At 40.6% G+C, this 27245-nt stretch overlaps 2 protein-coding genes across 2 annotated transcripts in view; both read left to right on the top strand.

The window, feature by feature from the left end:
* Nucleotides 1-1139: 1139 nt before the first annotated feature.
* On the top strand, nucleotides 1140-6868 carry atp6v1c1b (ATPase H+ transporting V1 subunit C1b). Its single transcript, XM_030788987.1, has 13 exons — nucleotides 1140-1258; nucleotides 1831-1964; nucleotides 2090-2157; nucleotides 2589-2674; nucleotides 2914-3008; nucleotides 3103-3194; nucleotides 3488-3586; nucleotides 3896-3964; nucleotides 4838-4930; nucleotides 5338-5431; nucleotides 5594-5691; nucleotides 5911-6034; nucleotides 6162-6868. The coding sequence occupies exons 2-13, from the start codon at nucleotides 1833-1835 to the stop codon at nucleotides 6255-6257; spliced, it is 1146 nt and encodes a 381-aa protein (XP_030644847.1). The 5' UTR covers nucleotides 1140-1258; nucleotides 1831-1832; the 3' UTR covers nucleotides 6258-6868.
* Nucleotides 6869-11738: 4870 nt separating this feature from the next.
* Nucleotides 11739-27245, top strand: part of spire1a (spire-type actin nucleation factor 1a) — a 30576-nt gene continuing 15069 nt past the window's right edge. The window contains 3 exon segments of the mRNA XM_030789356.1: nucleotides 11739-12081; nucleotides 15532-15560; nucleotides 25931-26164. Coding sequence (XP_030645216.1) covers nucleotides 11739-12081; nucleotides 15532-15560; nucleotides 25931-26164 — 606 coding nt within the window.

The following is a 27245-nucleotide window of genomic DNA, read 5'->3' as shown; positions in this document are numbered from 1 at the left end:
AGTTTACAAAATAACCTGGAGTATTGCATGAAGTTTCTTAAGTAAGCTTACTTCCCGTGGAGAGTTTTGAATTAATGAGTATTCTGTTTCCATGCCACTCACTTTTGTTAATACGTCAACTTTAGCTAATGTTTGAACACAATACCACAAGCTACTTTCCAAAGCACCTCATCAATTCTGCTTCTCATTTATGGCATCAGATAGATTTTACAATTATTCAACACTAAAGTCATTAAAACGGCCATTGACATTATCACTAGTATGCTTTTCCATGACTCGACATAGTTAAGATGTGATATTTGCACTCTCGGTTATCCCGCCCTGTGCTCTCCATTGCAGGACGTGAAAGAACAGTTGATATGTAACCCCAAAAAGAGGTATCAAACCGATATACTTTATTGTCAGACTTGCATACAGCAGCTCTTAAACGAAAGCATGCTGGAGCTCATGAATGCAGGGGAAAAAATAAGTTCAGTCACATAAGAGTTGTAAAAATGAAAAATCAATGTTGAGAATGTTGAGCTTGGGGCAGTGGTCATGCTAATGGCCTGCAGTGACCAAGCAGACAAGATAATAATTTATATTGTCTTGCTAGGATGTTCTGCACAAGGAACTTATTGTCAAGAGTAAATTTGTTGCCGTAGCCATTTGTCCTATTTTTGGATGTTAACAAACGATCTTCACTTTAAAAAGCCATAATTGCCATTATAAACAGCTTTATTTACATTAATCTAGGTCTTGGCACAGTTACTTCCTGAGACTGAATGCGGTTAACAGTTGTTAAATCAAGTTTGGTCTCTGTTACCTGTTTTCATGACTGATTCACAAGACTTGCATGCATTATGCTGACTGTATCACGGAATATAATAGATCTGAACATTCAGGAAGTAAGAAATGTTGGCAGGTGTAACTGTAGTCAGGTGAAGGCTTTCTCGACGTACTTTTACTGTGACTTCATGCTTGCCACAAGCATACGGTAGACCTCTATCGAACCTTTACCCCTGCTCTGTAGGTGGCAGCAGTACAAAAATTCGGCCAACCAGAAAAGACTACAAGTGATGAAGAGATACTTTGCGTTTGGACTTCGCGCATGCGCGGCTTACCTATAGTGTGTTGATCAGCTGACCGATGGCGCTCGATGGTCTTCCGAGACAACAGATTGTTAAATAGAGACTTGTGCTATGTTTTGACTGTAATAATTGAAAAGTCGTATTTCATTACATCGTTCACTACTCGTTAGATTTTGCCTATCAAATCGGTAAGTGACCTTAAAGGATCACCACAGTTATCTATTCGTGACAGTCTGTTACCACTAGATGTGACAGACACCAAAAGATGTCTGTCAGATCATGACAGAAACTCTCTCAAAAACGCATGTTGGTCCCATATGTGTTTCACCTGTCATCGCTTGTTGTTCTGTTGAGTTCATAATGTTACAGTTAGAGACGTCTGACTGAAGCAAATGCATGCTCCGTCATATTTTAATAGTTTTGGCATTTGCAGAAGCTATTTGGCAATCCTCTAGAGACTCGTGACCCTCTGTTTTAAGTGGAAAATGAGGAAACGCTATCTCCACATCGGGAGAGAACTCCCTAGCCGTTTTATAGACAATGTTATTTAAGGAGAAATGTGGCAACCATATGGTTCGTTGTTGTTTCTGGTGTGAATACACTGGTATTCTGAATTTTGTTTGTTGATTCCCATTGCACTCTTACCCATCAATGTCATAGTCCTTGTTCTGACACTACAAATGTTTACCTAGTGTAGTCACTGTGATTTGTTTGTTTGTTTGTTAATCTATTTGCAAATTTATTCTGTCCTTGGTGAAAGCCATGACCGAGTTCTGGCTGATCTCTGCTCCTGGAGAGAAGACTTGTCAGCAGACATGGGAAAAGATGATGACAGCCACTACCCGTCCTAATACCCTCTCCACCAATCATAAATTCAACATTCCTGACCTCAAGGTGAACAAAATTCTTCTTAATCTCTCATTTCTGGAAGCAAATACTCAGTAATATTGCACTAGAGTACAATGAGGTGGTATGTATTGATATTTTTGGTGTTTCTTGTTTTTTGCCGATATCAACAGGTGGGAACCTTAGATGTTCTTGTAGGGTTATCTGATGAGTTGGCCAAACTGGACTCTTTTGTGGAAAGGTTAGTGTCTTTCTTTTTAGTAAATTCAAAGTATCTAAATAAATATTGTGGTCTTTAGATTCCTATTTTTAACCCTTTAACCTCTCTCTAGGTATAGCATGCTGTACACTGATGACCTCTTATGACTTTACACTGTAGACCTGGCCTGGTTGTCTTAAGACATATACATTTCACATGATTTTTATGGTCTTTTTTACCTTGACTGGCACAAGGCCTGTAACATGTGTTTACATTTGAGGTCTTGAAAAAGTTCAACAAGATTCGTGGCGCATCTTTGAAAAATTGCTTTAAAGTAAGGCATCCGATAAAGCATACAGCTGTGATAAACTAGTTAAGATATGAATTTGGCTGACTCTTAAATCTGACTGTTAATCTAGTAAAGTGTCATCAGTTTAATGACTGACTAATGACTATCTGTGGATATCCCACAGTGTGGTTAAGAAAGTGGCCCAGTACATGGCTGATGTGTTGGAGGACAGCAGAGATAAAGTCCAAGAAAATCTACTGGCTAATGGAGGCAAGTATACCGTAAAATCAACTCCTGAAATAAACAGTTTATATTTGCATTTTTTTTGCATATCTCATTAAAACTAATTTTATTTTTCTATTTATATCGTACGACATTTCTGAAGGGTACTTGTTTATGAGTACTTATATATGTGGGTTGGGTGTAGTATAGTATTGATACAGATATTGCCAACTGAACATCCAGTATTCCGTGCTTAAATGTTTTTTTTCGTGTTTTTTTTCTCGTAGTTGATTTGATTACATACGTTACGAGATTTCAGTGGGATATGGCAAAGTATCCCATCAAACAGTCTCTGAAAAACATTTCTGAAATCATCTCAAAGGTGAGGACAATTATGGAACAGTATATATCAGTGTTTATGTATTTTAAAGAAAAGTTTTTAGCAACTTTTTAACAGCTTACTGGTTTCCCAATAGCAAGTGAGTCAGATTGACAATGACTTGAAAACCAGAGCCTCAGCCTACAATAACCTGAAGGGCAACCTGCAGAACCTGGAGCGGAAAAATGCGTGAGTGTTAGCATCAGCAGATTACACTTGGGGATTTGAGCAGCAGTCTAAAATAACATTTTTTCTTTAGTATTCATATAGTAATTCATGCGTCCATATAGTTCAACAGATAAATCTTACCGTTGCACAGAGAGTCTTAAAATACATTCATGGGTATTGTAGGGTTGAATATTCATTCATTTTAGTCTTCGCTTATCGATCATGCCAGTGCTATGTATTTTTAATCGAAAACACGTTCTGAGTTCTCCCCCACTGTGGTACTGAAACTGGTGTTGCTATATCGTGTTGTATAGGGGAAGCTTGTTGACTAGAAGTTTGGCTGACATTGTGAAGAGAGAGAATTTTGTGCTTGATTCTGAATACCTTATTACCCTGCTGGTGGTGGTTCCAAAGTAAGTTCTGTTATTTTAATCACTTTCAACTTTAACATTAAATTGCTGTCCTGATTTCTAAAACACAGTCAGTTTTTTCCACTAATAGTTATGTTTGATACCTGAGAAGGATTAATTAATGGTAAAGCTGCTAGCTACTTTTTTATTCACTGAAAATTGTAGAACAGTGTAACATTTCAGTCAAAATATAAGGTAATCTCCCTGTTGATGCTCTGTAGTAGAAGCAGCATTTGATGCTTAGACTGGAGTTTTTTCAGAATTCATTATGTAATGATATTTTGCACTCTCTGAGCGGTGTCATTTCTTTAGGGCAAATTACCCAGACTGGTACAAAACATATGAAACCCTCGCAGAAATGGTGGTTCCACGGTCTACGGAGTAAGTCATTTTTTAATTAATTGCTTGTGTTTTCTCACAAAAGAAACAGAAAGAAAAGTCATACTAAACCTCATTATGATCATTTCTCCTTTGACTGTCTGTCCCTGCCCTTGTAAATGAGAATAAGTTAGCCCAGCATGGCTGAAAAGTTTGTACAGAAATGACCTCTCAGGTAGACAGCGGGCTATCAGGACACTCTTCTTGAAAGAATGACACTTTCCACAGCTGGTGCTCTGCTGGTAGAATGGACTGGAGTAGTCTGACCTCTGAGTACAGCTGGTGCAGTATCTATGGCAACCTGTTAACTTCCTCTCTCAGAGGCTACTGGGATAAGTGAACCTTGGCAGACTGATCAGATCGATAACAATGCAGCCTATTTTGAAACATTGAAACAACTTACTCTTTAGAGGCAGACTAAGATGAGTAAAGTCTCTGGATATTAAGATAAAGAAACACTGGCTAACCTTCGTATCTCTTGTGTGCTTCTAGTACGACTAGAATGAATACAGTAAACCCTCTGGGTTCATTATTAATTAATGTTTGATTTTGTTCCTTTTAAATATTTGTTCTGTGTTGTGTTATTTGGTAAGACTAAAATCCTGACTTTTCATTCTCTACCTATTGGACGAGTCTAAGCGTTATACATCTCTTGTATACCACAATATATTGGTTAATAGGCTGTGTGTATAGCCTATACACACAGCATGTGTGTGGATAAGCGCTGCTATTAATTTGGAGTGTTTTCTTAGTCTGTCACCACTGTCAGCAAACAGTTTCACTGCCCTCACGAAGTTTTCCCATGTGATCTGTTGGATAACAGGGTGGAATGATGCATGCTGCCTTTGTGCTGAACCTTTGTATCTCTCTCCGCAGGTTGCTGTTCGAGGACCAGGACTGCGGACTGTTCAGCGTCACACTGTTCAGAAAAGCCATCGACGATTTCAAACACAAGGCTAGAGAAAACAAGTAAGTGAGCCGCCTCCTTTTTTTTTGCTTTCCAACGTGTTCACACTTTGTCAACAAGAGTCTACAGGAATTCTTAGTGGAGCTAGAAGAAAGTTCAACGCCTGAACCCGTGACCTTGAATGCGGGGCAGTTTAAGTCCTCACTGTTTTAGGCAATGCCAGGTTATATAGGGTTAAAAGAAAAAAAAAAAAGAACAGCGTGCAACAAGAGTGGATACCCAACTTCAACGAAGTCGCCCTGTTATGTAGTATTTTTTCATTTTCCAATCTAAGAGGAAACCCTGACTGGATACATAGATCAGCTATACAGAAATCTACATTAAAGAGTGTGTGTGTATATATGATGGTGTGTCGTACTTTTGCCATTCCCCGAGGAGACTGATCTGTTCTCATCCCACCTTGTTTTAGGTTCACTGTTCGTGACTTCCAGTACAATGAGGAGGAAATGAAGGCCGATAAGGACGAAATGACTCGTCTCTCTACAGATAAGAAGAAGCAGTTTGTATGCATTTCAGTCTTTCTTACGTTATTCAAATGCTGATGAGAATTGACCTGTATTGTGAAATTGGGTTATGTACCATAAGTCCATAGAGGGGAGAGCTGAAGAAAGCCGTTTTGGTTGAAATGATCGCAGTACAAAGCTGTCTCTGGTTTCCCGCCTTAGGGGCCACTTGTTCGATGGTTGAAAGTGAACTTCAGTGAGGCTTTCATCGCTTGGATCCACATTAAGGCTCTGAGAGTTTTTGTGGAATCAGTCTTGAGGTAAGGAGTATTTTATTTGGAAATCAATTGCTATTCAGTGCATGTCTTTCTCTCTCTCTCTCTCTCTCTCTCTCCCTCTCTCCCTCTCACTCACTCACGCACACACACACACGCAACCCCCCCCCCCCCCCCCCACCACACACACACACACACACACACACACACACACACACACATACTATATGATCAAGCATAATATCAGCTGTTTTGCCTCCACAGGTATGGCTTGCCAGTCAATTTCCAGGCCATGTTGTTACAGCCGAACAAGAAGAACATGAAGAAATTGAGAGAAGTCCTATCTGAGCTCTATAAGCATCTGGACAGCAGTGCAGCTATCATTGATGTGAGAGAAACCTGTTTAGGATTTTGCCTCATGGCTTTATTTAAGCCCGACTGAAAATGCTTTAAATGTCATTTTAAATGTCATTTTGGATTCACTGACTGTGGTTGTTGTTGGGTTTTTTTTGCAGGCGTCGATGGACATTCCTGGTCTGAACCTCAGTCAGCAGGAGTACTACCCATACGTTTACTACAAGATTGACTGCAATCTCTTTGACTTCAAATAGAGTGGAACCACCTCTGTCTTATTTTTCATTTGACCCACGGACTCCTCCACATCTGCCAACCTTAATTTATTACAGTCTTATTTTTTTCTTTTTCTTTTTTTACCCCCACACTAAAACTGCACCTTTTCTCCAACATCCATCTATATCTTCTTTCCACGCTTTACCCTGTAATGTGTGTTATTCCTCAAGGTTAGAGCAAACACTCACACACTCACAAGGCTGTTCTGCACAGCCAGCTACAGGGTAATCGGCCTCTTTGTGGGACTGATGAAAATTTTGTTTTGCTTTCATATGTTTACAATACCCAGAAACCCCCCCCCCAAAAAGAATCATGTTATACAAATTTGTTTCAGAGGAGGATGTATCAGTGTGTGGTCCACTATTTGCTCATAGCTGCAAAGATTGAAAAGCTGACATCATTCCTCTCTGACTGTGAAGGTGCTCTTTTGATCAGAGGTTGTGTTTTTAGGCCCGTTTGCCGTTCTCATGGCAATCGCTTCTGTTTTCTTACCAAAGTATATGTGACATGTTATATACTGATTCTGATTTTGTTGACTCAAAGCAATATGATCATGTGTATGGATTTATGGTTTATCTATGTTTTGATGTTAAATAAAGGTTCATGAAACACGGTTACTTAAGTGGGCAGAAACTTTAAACCAACAGACAAATAAATGCACGTTGAAGATTGAGCTGTAGTCTAGATTTGTTGGTGGAGGGTAATCCAATATGGAACATATAAACTGGTATAAGACAGTCTTTGTACACAGAGCTGACACACAGAAGATGAAACGCTGTGAATATGGACACTGTTCTGCTCTTAACTGACTTTTTATGTGAAAATGACCTCAGAATGAGTGGTCTGTGTGTTTCTGTCGGATGTGCAGCAGGGTGCGTGTTAATGAGTGTGGTGACAAACGTGGGGATATTTTTGCACATTTCATATGTAGGCCGCCTTCAGTGACGCAAGCGGTGATATTTAAATCAAGTTTCGCAAATTTACAAAAAGAGACCTGCGCGAGTGCAAGAACCGACGAGGTCAAGCCACTGTATCTTCACTCAGTAAACGTGCTGCTCTGCTGAGCTGGGGATTTGTGACTCTTACCTGTGGAAACTATAAATCAGTGGGTTTGTGACTCTTACCTGTGATAACTAAAGATCAATGGGTTTGTGACTCTTACCTGTGGTAACTATAAATCAATGGCTTTGTGACTCTTACCTGTGATAACTAAAGATCAATGGGTTTGTGACTCTTACCTGTGGTAACTATAAATCAATGGCTTTGTAACTCTTACCTGTGGTAACTAAAGATCAATGGGTTTGTGACTCTTACCTGTAATAACTATAGATCAATGGCTTTGTGACTCTTACCTGTGGTAACTAAAGATCAATGGGTTTGTGACTCTTACCTGTAATAACTATAGATCAATGGGTTTGTGACTCTTACCTGTGGTAACTAAAGATCAATGGGTTTGTGACTCTTACCTGTAATAACTATAGATCAATGGGTTTGTGACTCTTACCTGTGGTAACTATAGATCAATGGGTTTGGGACTCTTACCTGTGGTAACTAAAGATCAATGGGTTTGTGACTCTTACCTGTGATAACTAAAGATCAATGGGTTTGTGACTCTTACCTGTGGTAACTAAAGACCAATGGGTTTGTGACTCTTACCTGTGGTAACTAAAGACCAATGGGTTTGTGACTCTTACCTGTGGTAACTAAAGATCAATGGGTTTGTGACTCTTACCTGTGGTAACTAAAGATCAGTGGGTTTGTGACTCTTACCTGTGGTAACTAAAGATCAATGGGTTTGTGACTCTTACCTGTGGTAACTAAAGACCAATGGGTTTGTGACTCTTACCTGTGGTAACTAAAGATCAATGGGTTTGTGACTCTTACCTGTGATAACTATAGATCAATGGGTTTGTGACTCTTACCTGTGGTAACTAAAGATCAATGGGTTTGTGACTCTTACCTGTGGTAACTAAAGATCAATGGGTTTGTGACTCTTACCTGTGGTAACTAAAGATCAATGGGTTGTGGCGGAAGCCGGGCAGACGCCTTCGAACCAAAATATCACGACAGCTGGACCAGAGAGACTAAATCGACATGGATCACGAATACAGATAGTGAGCGCCCTCTTACCACCAACAGTAAGAATCCTTCTCTTTTTGTGCAGTGTACTGGTAATATGAAAGAACACTAAATCCAGAGGTCAGGAATCCTTACTTCACGTTGATTTTTCAATGTGTGTTAAGGCAGAGAGCGTAAACTAAAGGCGATTTGTGGTGTACTCCTTTTTTCTTTAAAAAAAAACAAAACAAAAAAACTAGTTTGGTGTTAGGTTGAATGATGGTATAAATAATGAACTGATGACGGGAGCAGTAACCTATAGGTTTATTGACTCAGCTGTGCTTTTGACGCTGACTCCTCAGGTGGTGTGTTTGGGTCCTTGCACCCTCACAGAGACAGAGGGACGGTACATTCAAACATGCAGTGTGGGAAGGAGCCTTTGACCTGCACAAATCATCAGAGAAGGTCTAAGCGTCACAGTCACATGGTCAGTGCTTCTTTCTCCATCGCAAAAGAAAATGTTAAACAATTTATACTATATATTACTGAATATTTCAAACCTATATGAAGTGAACGCTGAAACTGGATAGTTTGTTCCCCACACATGAGTGATATTATGGGACAGATGACTTTAAAGGAGCAGTATGTAAAGTGTCAGTGAAGAGCAAAGAGATTAATAGTTTCTTATACTTTTTGCAGCCAGTAAATGATGCAAAGAGGAGGATGTCCAAAGAAGCGACTGCTCCTCCAAAGGAGAGTCAGACAGTGACTGATAAAGTGTTACAACCTGTAAAACCACGTGCAGTGAATATGTCAAAACAGATGACGGAGGGAGACGCTCTGGAACACGGAGGAATCAAATGAGAAGATGCTATAGCCCCTATGAGACGATAACCAATTTGTAAAAACAGTCCGCACTTCATGACGAAGATGTCATTCCCAGCACGTTAACTGATACGGGGTGGCAGCACAGTGATGGACCCATGTGTTTTTAATAGTTCCTCCTGTGAAGAAAGAAATGGAATAGTAAACAGTTGCCTCTTGAAAAATATGAAAAATGTGGTCCTGTGTGATATGCAGGCTGCCAGACTTCACATAAGAGAAACCTCCCTATACAAATGACACACACTTTTTCAGCTCTACGGCTGAAAACAGGCTCTTAATCTGCACAAATAATGATTTTTATAGTCACCTCATGTTAGTATGCTTTTTGATGCTCTGTGGATTTTAAACTTTGTCTGGAAAATTGTATGTTTATTTGCATGTTGTAGCGTGACATGAATGGTACACCTACATATGGCTCTACTGCACATTTTAGAGGTAGAAATATGGATAAATAAAAGAAATCTGAAGCACCAAGTAATTTTAATGTGTAGGACAAGCCAACACTTAATTACTTCACGTCAATCTGACATCGGTTATTTCCATGTAAGTAGCAAGTGATAAGAGTCCCTCTTCTGTTGCTGGAAATTCTATGCCGTTATTTCCACTAGATGGCGCAAGTCTCAAATTCTCTCTTGGGTCCCTGTAGGCTAACATTAATAGACTATTTATCTAAACGAGAGTTAAAGACTGAGGATTTTCAAGGGGCCCCTATAATATTATATTTCCAGTACCCGGCCATTAAACGGCTGTGGGAAAAGCATTGTGGCTTATTAAATTTCAGCATACTTTCATCTATGCTCGTGGAGGCGTTCGGATCCACATAGTCATGAACTAGGCTCTGGTAGCCGAAAATCAATTTATGACATTCAAGAGATCTCGAGTTCATCAGTACTTAAATTTAAATTATTATCAGAACGCTAATTAAAAAAAAAAAAAAAAAAAGACGCGATGGAGCATATTGGTTTATTCTCCCTCAGTTATTCTACAATCTACAATGGCAAACATATATGAGTTTAGATATAATATAGACGACAGTGCAAATAAAAGCCATTATAGGTTCTAATAGCACATTTGACTGCAACTGTTTTAAACTTGCTTTGGAAAACCTCCTAAGAACTATATCACAAAATCAATGAGTTTACTGATATTAATATAACGCAATATAATATGATGATGAAACTATATATTTGCTTTACGCTGGGGTGCATATATAAATAAAAGGGCAAGTTATTATGACTGAGTGACAAGGGTTTGTCATCTAAGTCAAATCAAATAAATACTAATTTGTAAGACGTTACTGGGTGTCTATTCTTGATATAACCGCCCAAAAGGTTGATTAAACGCACTGGGAACCATACAATGATAATACAAAATAAACTTTTCCTGCGATGTTTTTCCGTCGATTTTTTTTTCCAAAATAAAAGTGTAATAGAGAGAAGAACAAAAGCAGAAATTTTAACGAGTTAAACTAAAAATGAGCAAGCGTGAACTCTGTAAACGTTTGTTCTTTTAAAATCTCCTTAAAAATCCCCTACAGCTGTAAAATTAATTTTAAACTAACGTAAGGGACCACTCGTATTTAAAGATTATATTTGCCTTAACTCTTTAACCTGCAGTTTCTGTTGGTCAAATCATTAGAAACTGCAGGGAAGTTTGTACTGCACATTTTTAGCATAAATTTGTTTGTTATTATTATTATTATTATTATTATTAAAGTAAGATAGCTGAGTAGATTTTCCTGTCTTGTTATTTTCTCAAAACAGAAAAGCACGCCCTGCCTACTGCACAATATATTTACATAATCGCGACAGACATTTGCTGAAATAAGGCTGCTTTTTAAAGAAACAAATAAAATACATTTAAGGATGGACAAGCCAGCCAAATGGGGTGTGAACATGGCATCTGTACCAGAAATTTTCAATTGATTTTATAGAGCTTTTGAAATGAGAAATTAGGCTCTCATATTGAATGAAATGCAGTTGCTAGACCCGAATTTTATAAATGCACATTGACCAGATTAATGCAAAAAATAACTGGACTGCGTAATCACGTGTGGTTGAGAAAATAATTTTACTAGTTAGGCGTAAGTTTAAAATTCTGTCTCTGTAACACAGAGTAAATCATGAGACACAAACGCTATGTATACATATGTTCACTTCTGCAAAACATTTCGTCGTTATATGAGCATTTCTAGGGGGAGGGATGTTTTATTTTGCTATGTCTGGATCCGCCATCGATATACTCGCTTGTACAGTTTATTTTGACAAACGTTGAGTGGGTTGAACGAAAATATGTCAGTCTCTAAGACCATGCAGAAAAGGTTATGCTGTGACGGGCTAGTCGGGCTCTCAGAAGAAACCACTGGCTCACTAATACCTATTGGAAATTTGAGTTGACGAGACGTTACGGGAGTACAGTCCCCTTCATCTTTCTCAATGAAAGATTTAACATGAACAGTCGGATTCCTTTATAACATTAAAATCAGCAATTTATTGTGTGCATGTGGTTATGATGACAGAATGGCCAAACGGCCGGGGACCGACGAGGGAATGTTATTCACGCCAACACTTCAAGACTTCAGCAATGAAACGAATTCTGAAGACGCCAACATGGACTGCACGGATGGAGAGGATGAATTATCACTGGAAGAGATTTTAACATTGTATAATCAGCCTATTAACGAAGAGCAAGCATGGGCAGTTTGTTATCAGTGTTGTCAATGTTTTTCGCAAAAACTCCGGAGAAAAAATTCGAAGTCTGCCGAAACACCAGTTGTGGATCAAGCAAGACTAATTGAGGGACCAGGCGAGGTGAGAATTCGTAAAGATGGGACGATAAAATTGCGCCAGGAAATCATTCCAGGTAACCGAAATATTATTTCTTATATTAGACCTATGTTAATATTGATGAAGCAGTCTTTAGCAGATTGTCAGATAAGATCTGAAGGGAATATTTTACGAGAGTGCTTCTGATGGAGCACACCTGAGTCCGTCCTGGTTCAGTATTTGTACAGAGGCCATATTATTGCCATGTGTTGAATTTGTTTACTGATGTGTCGTGGTATCCAGTCTTATTTAGCGATGGAAGACTTAGGTACGCCGTATCGTAGTGTACCATAAATTACCATAATCGGCTGTCTGAAATATGACGTGGGCTGTTGTACTTTGCCAACAGATTAAATAAAACGTTTTCCAAATTATCAACCAATTGGTAAATTATTTCATGTTGTCAATTTCATTTATAGAGTTAAACAACTGTATCTAATACGGTCCGGACGCCCTGTTATAAAACAGCCGCTGAAATCACAATATGTCGCGGTGCCTACTGTGGCGTTATAAACAATAGAGCCATGTGATAGATTCATTGATGACTACCTCTCCTATCGGAACAAAAGCGACTCGGTCTGTTTCGCGTATCGTTACCGTGTCGAAAGTATTAGCTATGTGGTCATATAATCACTTTTAAACTCCAAAAAAACAATCTGACATTTTGGTTATATTTGTTAAAATATATGCTGATATCACCAGCGAGACCTCTGACATGTTTGAATAGATTCCGAGGGGGCCAATATACTGTGCTGAGGTGGCACGAGGATTTGTTTTCATAACTGTCGTAATGATTCTGCAGACAGAATAGTGAACTGTGATTGACCCCCACCCCCCACATCATTTTGACAGCACTGTATAGTATGTCCCTGACACACAGATCTGGTGGTTGATTAGTTCTTTCATCCACTTAATCATGCTGAGATCTGAGATTCCTTCACAGCCTCAGGGCTTCATATTAATTAACTTACCTCTCCCAAAAGTCAGTTAACCCCCCACCCTCCCCCAGAAGTTACTGGGTTGTTGCTGCACTTCATTTGTGCTACTCCTAAATTAACATTCGTGGCAAGGAGTTGATGCAGTGGACAAACTTGCCTTGTGCTCTTCCAGCTCACACCCTAATCATCAAGCACTATTTAAAATTTGAGTTTCTGCCAGGAGCCGGTGATATAGTGTTTTGACTGCTTTGCTTTTCTGTTTGGACTCCTGTGTTGGACAGCCTTTTGGATACTGCTATAAGGGAAAAGTACTAGTCTTCAACACAGTTTTTAAACATAAACGCCTAAAATTCTGACACTCTGAACACATGAAAAGTATTTGGGGAACTTTGTTCTGTTCCGCTTACTGATTAGACACTTGGATGAGAGAGACGTGAGATCTGTTAGACAGATTGCGGTTGTTAGTTGTGGAGGTCATTACTTGCACAGAAAATCAGTGCTTATGTAACCCATCAGGCTGCTGGATTCTGCACCCTTAGGGCTGGATAATACCCAAGTGACCCTGGATACCCACCTCTCAATCCTACCCAGTCAGTGACATCTGGCACTGGCCACTTTATCGGCTAATTACGGTCTATCTCTAGCATGAGAGATGTATCCTTCAAAGAGAATAGCTGAGTATGTATGCATCTGTAATTCAGAGGCAAAGGAACTCGGTAAATAAGGCTGTTAGCATATCCTCAGGCCTCAGTGAAGTCCTATATAATTATGTCAGCCCTTCTAAAACCATCACACCACCAACCAACCACTGTTTGTCTTTTCTGAGCTGTCTAATGGGATACAGATCAATATATTTTCAGTGCAGTATTGCAAAATAAAATGTATGACATGCAATGAGATAAGTAGCTCTTTTTTAATGTCATCCAGATGAGATAAAAAAAAAGCTACATATTTTTGAATGTGACACATTTGTAGCCATACAGATGAATTTGTGTAAACCTTTCTGACCAGTTAAAAATCTGGATGACAAGTTAAAAGATCACGTGACTTTTTTCCATTAAAGGTTTCTAACACCTATTTTTAACACCCATATCCTGGGTTTCACCTCTCCTCTTATTTAGCTTCATTATGTCTCTACTGTACCCGGCATTGCTGTCGATGACTCAGCCACAGTCATAATAAACTTCTTTTCAATCGTTGTTTATGGAATGTTCCGGGTCAGAATGCTTTCCGTTTTCTCAGCTCAGTCAGTCTCTGCATTGCTGGCACAGGTTATAGGGAGGGGCACAGTCTTAGGTCTGCTTTGCTGAAATCAAATGTTCCGTCTCAGCCTGCTGCTGATGGCTATGCCGTTGTGAGTCTTGAAAGGCTTAATTGTGAGAGAGGTTAATGTGTAGTAGTTGGCTCTGTGCGTACCTTCTTCCCTCAAGTGATTCTCTGTGTTGTAGCGCCCGAGCCGTGCCATGAAGTTACCATGTCCCTCCAAATAAATTCCAGTGTTGACATGTCAGTCACAATAAATACTCATACTTGTCGCAAGCATGTTTTTAGTTGTCTTGAACTGAGTTGTATTGTAGTGTTTAAAGAATGTTTTTCTAACTAAATGTTTGTTATGCTACTTTTCTTATTCTCTTATCTCAGAAGATTAGAGGATTGGAAAGTTACTCATTCTCCTTAGTTTTAGAGATTGGTATGTTTTGACCTTTTATCTCCCCCACTGTGCCAGTCACTGTGTGGTAAAAGGCATTTCCATAGGAACCACGTCACTGTTAGGAGGAAGATTTACTGATCTCCTCTCTTGCCAACTGAAGATATAATTCAAAGACACAGGGCATTGCTGAATATTTTCACATATTAGCTGAAGAGGAAGGTGACGGCAAGACAGCATGATAACATCCAGTATCTCTCAATGTCTTTTTTTTTCTGCCTTTTATCTTTTTCTATTATGGTCAGACCGACACTGAGCAGTTCTCATTTTCCTTTCGCCTTCCCTATCATGTTGGAATAACGGTCATTGACAGCAGCCATTCAAAGGACGCCGTTTTCATTCATTGGCTGTAGCAGCGGACTCTGATAATCCTCCAGCCAGTGGAAGAAGCCTTTTGAATAACCTTTGTAACACTATATATCTCACAGTAAGGAGAGGCCTTTAAAGGCAACGTACAGTGATTCTTAAAACCCTCCTGTGTCTTTAGATACAGCCACACAAATATTCCCCAGACCCCCACTGTTTAGACTCGAATTTAAATATTTTATCCTGTGTCAGGTTCTCTGAGGTAAACCCAGGGGTACCACTCCCAGGCGTAGGTTTCGGGGGGGGGGGAATCACCCATTCAGTCAATTTTCCCCTCAATGAATTTATTTATATCTAGCCACACAGCAAAATTCTGAGTCTCATAAATTAAACACGACGGCCTCTTCGTTTTGCAGCGAATATAAAAATGAAAGCTAGTTTATCAATTTATTGACTTTTAACCAGAATGGTGTTTGTATGTGTTAAAGTTTAAAAAAAACCTTTTAATAATTTAGTTTTTTCTTCTCCTTTGCAGATAAAAACAAATCACATAGTTCATCAGAGGTAAGTGCTTTTTTCACTGCTCTTCAATAATGACAGCTTTTTGCTTTTAGACAGCACATAGGCAGAGTCATGATGTTGCTATATTTGGTATGGTAGTCTGCTTTGAAAGCATACTGTTTTGGGTGTGGACTGCTGAAAGAAAAGCAGCGCTTTAGTCTTTTGACCTTACAGTACATCTCTGTGTACAATTGGTGTTCAGGGAGGTTTCGAGGTGTTACAGCTACTGCAGGTGAAATATGAATGCAAATATGAATGAATATGAAGTGGGGTTTTTTTTTTGTCTGTCTGGGTCTGCCTGCTGAAACTTGAATAATTCACAGCATAGATTTTTGCTGAGTCTTGTATTACTGCAGGCAAAATTTAAGGTGTGGATGTTTTCTAATGATGAAATGTGCATGTGTTTTATCATGTCTTTCAGTGGGAATGGCATCTATAACAACCTAACAGTTTTAAGGTTAATCATTTCATGGAAATCGTTAGTAACTATTTATGCTTGGTTGATATGACAACCAGAATGTAAAGTGAATTGTAACTGTGTACAGAGATATAATAGATTAAGTCTGTCTCTCTGGTTAAAAAGAATGACTTCACAGATTGGAACATTTTCTCAAGCTAGACTGTTTAAACAGAAGAACTTTTTCCATACAGTTTAGCATTCAGTGGGGCTTTAGTTTAGCCTGCCAGAGAAAAGACTGTCTGTTATTTGACTAAATGCTTTGACAATAAAGCTCTTTTCACTGGCAGTATTTATTTCCTCTTAAAATTGTTTGTTTCTGCATGGCACTGTCAAAGGAAGGAAGATCTCCAGCCTACAGTTATGATAGATTTGGATGTTTGCCCTCGGAGGGAACAGATGGGACAAAGCAGGAGACGTGTGTGTGCGCGCACTGTGCACAAACACACACACACATAGTCGTTCTTTCAGGGAAAAAGAATAAGCAGAAATCCTGTTTAAGTGGCTATTCCAGCAGAGATGAGCTCTCCGTGAGCCATGTGTGGCTTGTTGGTGATGGAGAGAGTGGGTGGTATATCAAAAGCCCTCTCCATCTCCCTCTCCATCTCTCCAGTCTTCCTACACAGACATCCTTAGTCATCCCGTTTGCCTTTCTTTAATATTCATGTCTCCATATTCTAAAAAGATGCCCATATATGAAATATATTATCTGAAACAGAAATATATCCACCAAAATATCTACGTCCCATGTGACAGGACTGAATTATGTAATTTTAGAGCAGTCATATATGTGACTGACTCCTGTTTACTTTGATGGCGTTTAGTAGATGTGAAGGTACGTTCAGTCGTGCTAAGTCATTCAGTCACAGTAATGTTCTCCACCCATTTGTCCTGGTAGTGATAAAGGGTGTGTTTGCTTACTCTGTTGTATATGGTTAGTATCTCCCGCGCCAGTGACTTTCTCCTCTCTCTGTTTACCCGGATCACTCTGGCTGCTTGTGATCTGAGGGCTCATGTGATCCGGCTGTGTGAGGCCTCACCCTCAATTCTCAGTGCTTTCCTCCCGCCCATGCACGGGCCTTTTTAGTATTTTTGGAGTCTTACACACCCCCTCCCCTGCTGCTTGAGCATGTCAGGACTGAGTTTCCATCATCATCCTCACTCAGGGGGGCTCACTCAACTCAAATCTGGACCTAACTGGTCGCTTTTGCCAATACTAGTGCCATATGTTGCCATTTTGGTGTTGATTAGCTTCCCCTTTTTACTCTCCCCAGTGTAATTTCCCCCTCTCCCTCTGTATTTCCATCACTCTGCCCTTTGGCACTCATCTTTGCAGTTTAGAAAGGGGTTGACCCACTTTCCCCCCCAAACTAATTCAGTGCTAATGGAAGCTGGAATCCAAAGTTTATAAATAGAAGAATGCTCAATCACATTTATTTGCTCTCTGTCTCTGACCGGTAGCGTAATCTCAGCAGCTCTAAACGCCATCAAGGTCAAGACTATTGAATTGCTCAAACGAACAATTTGGCGTTCTGTTTAACTGAGTTGTTTCAGCAGTCAAACTTAAAACGTAGTGTACTGAGGTTTGTTAGTCTGCTGTAAATTTCTGCCATGCTGTGAAGCATTAGCCTAGTTATTGATCCACAAGTTCTACCCCCCCCCCCCCCCTAATTCTGAACCCATTCACAGCTTTCATAAGATAAAGGACCAAGCTAATCTCTCAATTTGCTTTAGGGCAACCTCTGGCTAGATACATGAATGCGTGTGCAGTCCAAGGCTTCCCAGATATGTAACATCAGTCCCCCTCCCCCCATCATGGTTTGCAGACATGAGGAGGATTAGCCTAGAGCTCCAGGTTGGCAGATTAAAGTGGAATTAGCAGGTGTTTTATTAGGAGTTTCCCTAACAGAATATGCCAAGAACCAAGGGATAATGAGCGTTGGGTGTGTTGTGTATAGCTTTAGGTTTAACACACACACACATCCACAGCTGAATGTCATAGGGAAATACCTTTACTGAAAGCCCCATATAATCACGGGAAAAGCACAATAATATAGATATCAGTAGATACGGTACAGGATAGTACTGTGTCCACAGACGAGCCTCTTTCATAATGGTGCTATCTGAGAGGTCTTTCTGAGAAGTCTTTATCCCAGTATGGTGCTACTGTATAAAATATTTAAGCAAATCTTACAACACATCTCATCTTTCTCTCTTTTCTCGGACTCTGTATGTGTAGTTGTATTTGTCTGTGTGTTTGTGTTTGAGTTTGTGTCTGTGTGGATGCTGATTGGCTTCCTGATCTCCTCAAAGAGTGTTCATGGTTAACAGGAGTTTTTTGTTTATGGTGGAGTTGGACTGCTGCCCTTGTGGTTTAATCCCTGGAGGCTTGCTCTATCACAGCACAAAGCCTGTCTCTTTCACCTCAGTGTCTCAAATCCCTCCTCAGCTGACTCTGTGTGTGTGTCTGTGTGTGTGTGAGAGAGAGAGAGAGAGAGAGAGAGAGAGAGAGAGAGTTGCTAGTGTTTAGAGGTGGATTCATGAGTTTACTGGCTCACCCCATAGTTTGACGCACACCGTGAATAGCAAATTTAATTGTCTTTTGACCTCTGTTCAAGTTTACGTATGTTTTATTCAGACTCTAATTCTAATATCTTATTGTTCTCTAAGCATTTAAGAGGTTTCAGAGAAACAGCGACTGGTATGCAGCCAAAGGACATAAAAGAACTGAGCAATAAACCTAAGGTGTTACAGTACCACTGAAACTGGGCTAGGTTACATGTGTTTGTGTATGTCTGAGCGTGTGTTTTATTCATGGTTGTGAGGCAGGATATGGTGATGTGTTTTCACTTAGCTGAACAATGATGAAAGAAGAGTCATGGAGGTGTGTGAGGCATTGATGTGTGAAGGCCAGTCTGGCCCCTGACGGCTTCACCTTCATCCTTCACTGAGTCTGACCTGCGGCTGTGACCTTTATGTGGTCATATGACTTTTCAATACTAATGAAAATCCATAACCCTGCTGGCCCACATCGCTACACAGCCTGAACTTCAGGAACAGTCATTAGTCCCAGTGCATGCTGCCTGCAGTCCCTTATGTCAGTTGTCACATCCATAGACATAAACAGTTTTTAATAATTGACTGAAGTTATGCTTGTGAATGTTTTATATTGTCTCAAGATATAGCCAGCAATAGCAACATTTCTGCTACAGAAGGTTACCTACATTTTTTGTCCTCTACTTGTTAGCGTTAAAAGGCGACACGCTTAGATTGTATTTAACCTCGCTTGTAAGTCTCTGTAAATGGATAAAAGCGTCTGCTAAATGAATAAATGTACATTTATGAACGGAGCTAGGCAGAAACGTTCAATTTGCAAAACGTGAAAACGTTGAAAAGATAAGTGAATCTTGTAATTGGAATCCGCCTCATAAAGATATCACATCCTTTCCCAGGGGAATACAAGAGCTAGTTCTGCTGGGGTGAGACAAATCGGTTTATGTTTGGGGAGCCCTCCCACTCGCAGTCCCTCTGTGATGTTGTCAGATTGAATGAGCCTGGTTTTTCTGAGCACACAGTGGGGTTCCCAACCTGGCTCCGGCTCCGGCTTGTTTTCTGCTGAAATACTTTGACTAAGGTTGACCTGAGAATCCTCAGTTTTTCTCTCTGTGCTCCAGAGGAATGAGAATGTTAATGAAACCTCAGCAGCCTACAGAGCTTTGAATACATGTCTTTTGACTTTTTACACGTTACATTTTACAACTCAAACGAATTCCGCTTACTTTCCAGCATACAACAAAAACTATTCAAATATTTTCGTGAGCTTAAGCTCATCGCCTCTCAGTATGATGTATTTTTTTTTTTTGTCATGTAACACTGTACAAATGTCATGTTAAGTATCATAGCGCCCTTGAATCATTGTTATTATTTATTCATTGATTTATATTATTTTCACGGTTAAGCCTAAAGCTACTGAATGTGAATGAGCATGGTAAGACGCCTGCAGGGTCTGATACCAGAATAAGAGCTTTGTGTCACTGGGTGAGCTATATAAGAATGTATGTCATATCCCTAGATAAGGGCAACCAACCATCTGACTCTATAAGCTATGAGGGGTGCTTTTGTTACCCTGCTTCAAGTATCACGGACAAATATTCCTCAATTTCACTTGTGGATACACAGTGTCCTTCCAATTCTCCTGTGAACCAAACAGTGTTGTCTTGGTTGACGAGCCCACGTGTCTGTTTTCCATGTAAAAATCGGTTTCTAACTGTGAGGTAGTGAGGACAAAAATGAATGGGAGTGCAGACTTCCAGGATCGGATGCCAGGAACCTGTCATAGAGAGTATACAGGTTTCTATGGAGACCAAGAGGTTAGAGCTAACATAACATTAAGACAAACGTGTCCTCATTATGACAGTTTGAGGGCTTGCCTTAGCATCACCTTCATGTGCAGGGCACTGATTCATCGCTTTTCTGGAAGAGGCAAGTGTCGGTCATGCAGAAGAGGTCTGGATTTGGCAGAAACTATTACGCAAGCCTTGCATCTGAGCCATCTCACCCTGTCCCTGCCCAAAAAGCCGAGTGCATGTCTCGGCTTCACTCAGAATCTCTCTCGTCTGACTTGGCTGGCTTAAACGCTGGTGTGTCCTCAGGTACCCTGGCTCAGACAGATTGGACAAAAGTCAAACAAGTACTTGCCGCTTTGTAAACAACACAACAAACATTGTCTCAAAACTGATAAAACCTTGTTCCTCTTTTTCCATCAGGGGAATTAGACGGGGGATCTCTCTCAAGGGAAATGAGTGAACCATCAGGTAAAAAAGAAAAAAAAGTCTGATCTCAAAAGATGGCATCAGTACCATAACCATCGGCCTTAGTGTGAAAATGAGCACTTTCTACATAAAAAGATGAATTTCCTCATAAAAATGACCCGGTAAAGTTTAATAAAGCTCACGGTCCCTGGTCAACATGAAAAGAAATAATATTTTTTTTTGAGATCTGAGAGTCTCTCTTGCCTCCTAATGACTAAGCGCTATTCTGTTTACACTTTGTAGCACAGCATGTTGCCCTTAATGTGGATAGACGAAATGGAGTGAATGAAAAATGATGAAAGCTTCACTAATCTCGTCTTTGCAGCATCTGGCACGTTGCGTGGGAAAATGAACCATTTTAATAAGCTGCAAAGCAACATAAATGAATTCCTTTGGAACTCTGCCTTTCCAGCCTTAATAATAAGATTTTGAACATGATAATCTAGTTGTCAGGCAACCATTATTGTTTGGAACATCCATTCCCCTTCTGTCCAGACAGGGTCAGCGTGAAAACCCACGTCTGTGTCTAGAGACATCTATGGCAGAACGTAATAAATCATTTGGATGAAATGTCAGACTCTTTGGCACTTGCGGGGGGAAGATCACTCACGTTAACACATGAGGCCGTTTTAACAGTGACCTTTTTATAATTGACTTCTCAAAGCAGTTTTTCTTATTATTGCGTCAGTAGATCAGTATTTATCAATGTTTTGTGTTTTTCACATTTTAAAACGCAGTTGGAGTATTAGTTAGTGGCTTCTGCGAGTTAACTGCGCAAAACTAGCTTTATATTGTATGGTTTTACTGTAGTTTTAGAAAGAGTAATCTCATCTCCTATTAGCATTGCCATTTATATTTATTATTGTTCATTGACTTCCAGCCCAGGCAGAGTACAAAACCAATCAAATAACCATTGTGAACCTGATTGTTGTATAAGTGCCAAGACTAAGTTCATTATCAGGCTAGAATGAATAAGAACAGTAGCAATCGTTCTATACATAGTGAACTTTAATGTAATATCTGTTTTTGGCATAATATTTCTTCCCCCCCTCCCCTAGTTAACAACTGTTTGTGACTTGCACATCACAAAAAAATTCTTCATTGGTCTGAGTAGTTTTGAAATGCAAGTTAGGTTGTAATTACACACAGCATTTTTGAGGATAAAGTCTTCATGCTGAATATTGTTCAATGTCCAGGTAAATGGTATAATGAGTTCCTGTGTCATAAACGAGGAACTGCCTTTTTAATTTGTGGTAGCATGTGTGCATGTGTGTGTCTATATGAAGCAGCCTGTATGTGTATGGCTCTCTGGCGCACATGTGCTCACCCGTGCGCACATTCGTATCATGTGTCTTTGTGAGTGTGTTTTGAGGTAAACTGTGCAGTTAGTCTCATGCAGATTCCTCTGCAGGCAGCTGATTCCCGTCTACATCTGTGTAAGTGCAGAAATATGCTAACTTAATAGTAGGAGTGGAGCGACACACAGTAGCCACACTGCTCTCGTGTCGCAGCTGGCCCTCTCTCACTTGTTTGGAGCGCGCAGAGAAGAGTTTTGAATTGTATGTCTGTTTTTTTTCTGAAACGGTGCCACTTTCTGACCTAGCTCTCTGACCCAGAGATTGACTTTAGGCTATTGTTCAGACTTTTTTTTCCTTTCACAACTGTCTGGAACATGAACCACAGTTCAAAAACCAAGCTCTAGATATTTTTTTTTTCCCTAGAAAGTGTGTTTGCTGATGAATCACTCTGCCCCCCACCCCATTAAGAATGTCATGTAATCCAAGGAAAAGCGCTAAGAACTTTCTGAAGGCAGAGTTGTCATATGCCTAGATAATGATGATAATATTCTAGAGAACACAGTCATTGGTTCCTGTAACTGAATTGCTGTGGCACCTCCTGATTGTTCTGACTGTAATAAAGCCAAAGGCAGACTCTGTGTCAGGGGATAACATGTAAAAAAAAAGAAAAAAAAGAAAAAAGCATTGTTCTGTTCCAGTGGCTAATCTCCATATGATGCTGATGGAAACGGGAGACAGTGGGAGAGGCAGAAATTGCCCGCGAGCAATGAGGTCATGTGAAGCAAACAGGGAGAACTCTACTCAGTGTCTTCATTGTGCTTTATAGCATGAGGGACACACACTCTGCTCAGAGAAGAGAAAGAGAAAAACAACCCTTTCATGGTGTCATTGAAGAATATCCATCTGTGTCATCTGTGTTGTTGTTGTTGTCTCTGAAGGGTGCAGTGGTAGCTTGGCACAGGGGCGTCTGCACTGTATCTGATGGAGGATAAGTTGTCCCAGTGCTTGACCTTTTGCTACATTGAAGGTACTTGTGGAAATGGAATAGATGTGTTATAGCTGTGGATGAATCTGCCTCCTCCTTTGCGAGGGCCTGACCCTCTTGGGTGACTTCTGTACGGAGTATTAAGAAAAGAGGGCTAAAATGTTAACTGGTTGCCATGGATTTTTACCCGGAGTGAGTTGTTTTCATCCTCCTCTCTCCATTCTGTTCTGCAGTGTTGGAGATAACCCCTCCTCTCCTCTTCTCTCCTCTTCTCTCCCCTCCTCTCCCTCTCCTCCCCTCATTCCTCCTGAGTCACAAGCCTCTAAATGAGATTGTGATGTGTAATTGGAGGGAAAGTCCTGTTTTCTTCAGCTTTTTGTATAACTGTAGGGACAGTGCATCCTCTCCTGTGCGTTCTGCCTTGCACTTATCCAAAACAGATGCTCTACCCCATCTTCTCTAAGGAAATACTGGCAATGTCAATAAAACTGGCTCTGCAGGCCTTGGTGTGCCTGAGGAAATACATTGACTTTTCCAGGGTATACTGTGAACGCAATGAACGTGTTCTCTCTTCAGTTATAATACTTATTATTATTTAATTATGGGAATGACAAGCCCAGTCAAGTTTGACATTTGATAAGTCACCTGTATTATAAGAACTACCAGAGACCGTTGTAGTTGTTCTGGCAACTGCCTGAGATGGTGAAAGGAGGCGGAGTTTCTTGACTGGACCGGGGAGGTCTCCCAGTTCCCAGGCTGTGCTGAGCCAAAGCTGCTCATGTGGTCTCTTGTCATTGTAGATCTGTGAGTCAGGCGCTCATGTTCCACTACTGACTCGTGTGGGAAAATGAGTCTCACTCTCTCTGACTGTCAGTGCGTCTTTGTCGTAGACTCGGGACTCTCGGCTGTGGTAAGACTCAGGCATCCAAATCTGGTTGTGACCAGTGGATGTTTAGCTGACCATTGCTGCCTCATCAAGGCAATGCCATTTAACCCCCTGGTCATTAAGTTAATGTTAAATGGTCCCACGCTTAGATGGCCTTTGGAGCATTTGCACAGTGTAGTTCTGCTCCTGCTGTTTTCTTTAAGGATTCCCCATCGAGCTGGACACTGTGGCTAAGGTGTTATTTAACTATTACGTAAAGGCTCTGGATTCTGCCTCGCGTATAGACCACACTGTGTGCCATTAAGGCAGAGCCTCGGCCAAGCCTCTGTTCACACGAGCCAATCAGCAGAAGGGGTGTCGTATAAGGTTATTGTCCTACAGTGTTGTGGTTGGTACTGTATTATATTTGGGGAACAATCATTTTGTAAAATGTTCTAGCTGTCAATCCCACAGCTGTTTGCGGTCACGGTTCTATGGCACCGAGGTGGATTAGATTATGTAACAGTTGGACACTTATGATATTTATTTTGTCTGTAAAGGAGATTAGCGTTATGAGCTTGATAAGATCGGAATACGCTCACCAAAGCTAGTGACTCGCAGGACAAAAACATTTTTGTGGGATTCTTAAAAGAGAAGTCAGATACTAGGAAATCTTCAATACGCCTCCATTCACGGAGCTTTTCACACAGAGAGGCTGGTGTACCTAGGTATGCCATATTGCCTTTTTCCATAGTCTCACCTATTTAGACACTCCCTTTCCTAACAAAACCACACCGTCGCTTTTTGCAACGCACACCATACAGTCTAAATGTTTCATATTTCAACACATTTGAATTTTCAGGTGATTGAAAAGGACTCAAGTGTACTTTGGGGAATATAATGAATCTAAACATGACCCAAAATGCAGGCGACCTATTCACAGACTTCTCACCTAACACAGTCCTCAAGAAAAAAAACAAACTGTAATGATCTGGAATTAACGTCGTTTTCAGTGCAGTACTGGGTGACTGTCTTGGGTCTTTATTTGTACTGCTTTGAGACAATAATCACGTTAACTGAAATTGCTGCCTTCTTGCTGGTCATGCCAATTCTGGGCCTCCTGTTCGGTCTGGGGTTTCACCATTTTCGTTTTTTGATTTGTTACCTCATCGGCGGAAAATTACATGAGAAAAGTTCACATTTTGCTGATTGAATTGAGTTGGCATGAGGGGCACGGCGGATGAACAGCCACTCTGCAGTGGTTCTATGACAACAGAGGACATCTTTGTGTCCTTGTTCAAAATTTTGCTCATAAGATCCAGATGGTCTCTCTGATAGATATCCGGCTATAAAATGCCAGTTTGGTTTGGGTCCTGTAAGGTGAAGAGTCCAGTCATTTTACCAGACAACCCCTTGGGGGAGGGCTGAAGGATTGTATTTTGAGTGGATCTGACATTTTGCTGAACTGTGAGGACCTCCGTGTCATGCGATAATGATAATGCAGTTTATTTTTGTTCGTTTAGATTATTGAGTCAGTTAAGGTCATGATTTTGAAGTAAATAAGAGGCTAATCATGGGAACAGATTTGACACAGTGCTATAAAACAAATTGGGATATTTTCACTCAGGTAATGAGTTGCACAACATTTTGGGTACGATGGAATAAATGTATTGGTGAATTTTGAGGGTGTTTTTTGGGGTCTGTATTCTTCGGGATATGTGCCTGCACTCATCTGTGTTTGAAAAAGTCAGTTGTAAGGTTTGTTTAGCTATGAAGGTGTCCAGCATCAGTCCCTCAACGGGGGACAGAGATGTGTTGGTACTGGCGTTGTCAGGTATTGTTTTTTTAACTGTGTTAAACACTATAAGAGGTGTGCGTCGGTTAACCTGACTGGTTGGCCACATATTATATCCATATCCCATGTTCGTAACCTCGGTTATGTGTGTGTGTGTTTCAGATAATTGAGTCTCTGGGCATTATGATCTATAAGGCCCTGGATTATGGCCTGAAGGAGAATGAGGAACGGGAGCTGAGCCCACCACTGGAGCAGCTCATCGACCTCATGACCAACATGACAGAGACGGACGACCCCTGCCCCGATGAAGGCTATGAGGCCACGGAGGAGGAGGATGAGGGAGAGGAAGAAAATGTCGGTGCCTCTCATGCCCGGGGTTACCAAACTATCCTGACGGTAAGATCAAAGCGTCCGCCTGTCTCTTTTTGTAATGAACTTTTGTTGAACTGAGATGCTGTCCTCACGTTTTGTGCAATTGTGTGATGATATTTGTTTTACACAGTCACCGTCTATAAATTAAAGACCCTGTATGAGGCATTACTTGGAAAAGTGACACGTCAGTAAAAGGGAAACTAACAGAGAAAATCGGCAATATGGAATAATATATAAAAAAGAAATCCCGTAATATAAGGAGCTAGGGACCTAAATTATCTCAATACAGAACCTAATGAGTCTTTTAGTCTGTTATTCCCCGTGGAGCTGTGGGAAGTGTTTCTCACAGAAGAGTGCACTATGGACCATATTCATTAACACACACTTTCTCCAGACATTATCTGACAGAAAGCTCCTCAGAGACACATCACAGAGCTTTCAGCACTGATGCAGATTCATCTCTGACTGTGTCTAGACATATGCTGTGCAGAAAGCTGTTGACAAAACCACATACTGTTGTGGAAAAAATGTCCTCTGTATTATGTATACAGGCTGACAGTACAGAACAGCGATCTGTCCGTGCGAGCGCATGCAGGCAGATCTGGTGTTGAATTGCGGTGGTGCCCGGTAAAGTGGTCAGTTTTGGGTGTAGCACCTGCATCATGCTGTCGCAAGCATGTGGATAGTTATTTAACACACGCACGCACACGTTCACACCCACACACACACACACAAACACACACTGTGTGTCCCTCCTTCTACTGCCTCTGCTTCTGAGGTCAGGTAAGGAGATTGGCTCAAATGGGGGAAGTCCACTAACACGGTCATTGTGTTTAGCCAATGAAAGAGCTCATGTTCTGAGTGTCCACTCATTCTGAGTGAGCGAACCTCAGCTTGCCTGTTTGTAGGAATGAATAGTGTTTTTCGTAGTTTGAATAAACTGAAACAGAATGAGAATTTGGATTCCAGACAGTAAGCCTGGTTTCCCTGAGGTGACATTCATCTGTGTTCATCCGTGTGGAAGGAGGAAGTAGAGGATTCAAGCATGAAGGAATCTCCAGTGTTCTGGGCTCTTTCTTTCTTACCCCTCTCTCGCCACACACAA

This window comes from Chanos chanos, chromosome 12 (genome assembly GCF_902362185.1).
Source record: "Chanos chanos chromosome 12, fChaCha1.1, whole genome shotgun sequence".
Classification (NCBI taxonomy): Eukaryota; Metazoa; Chordata; class Actinopteri; order Gonorynchiformes; family Chanidae; genus Chanos; species Chanos chanos.
Note: the sequence above shows the minus strand (reverse complement) of the source record. Positions and strands in the feature narration are given on the sequence as shown.

Coding starts and splice junctions, on each gene's coding strand:
- atp6v1c1b (XM_030788987.1), top strand. CDS start 1,833: ATGACCGAGTTCTGGCTGATCTCTGCTCCTGGAGAGAAGACTTGTCAG. Junction 2,158..2,588: donor CTGGACTCTTTTGTGGAAAG/GTTAGTGTCTTT, acceptor GATATCCCACAG/TGTGGTTAAGAAAGTGGCCC. Junction 4,931..5,337: donor CACAAGGCTAGAGAAAACAA/GTAAGTGAGCCG, acceptor ACCTTGTTTTAG/GTTCACTGTTCGTGACTTCC.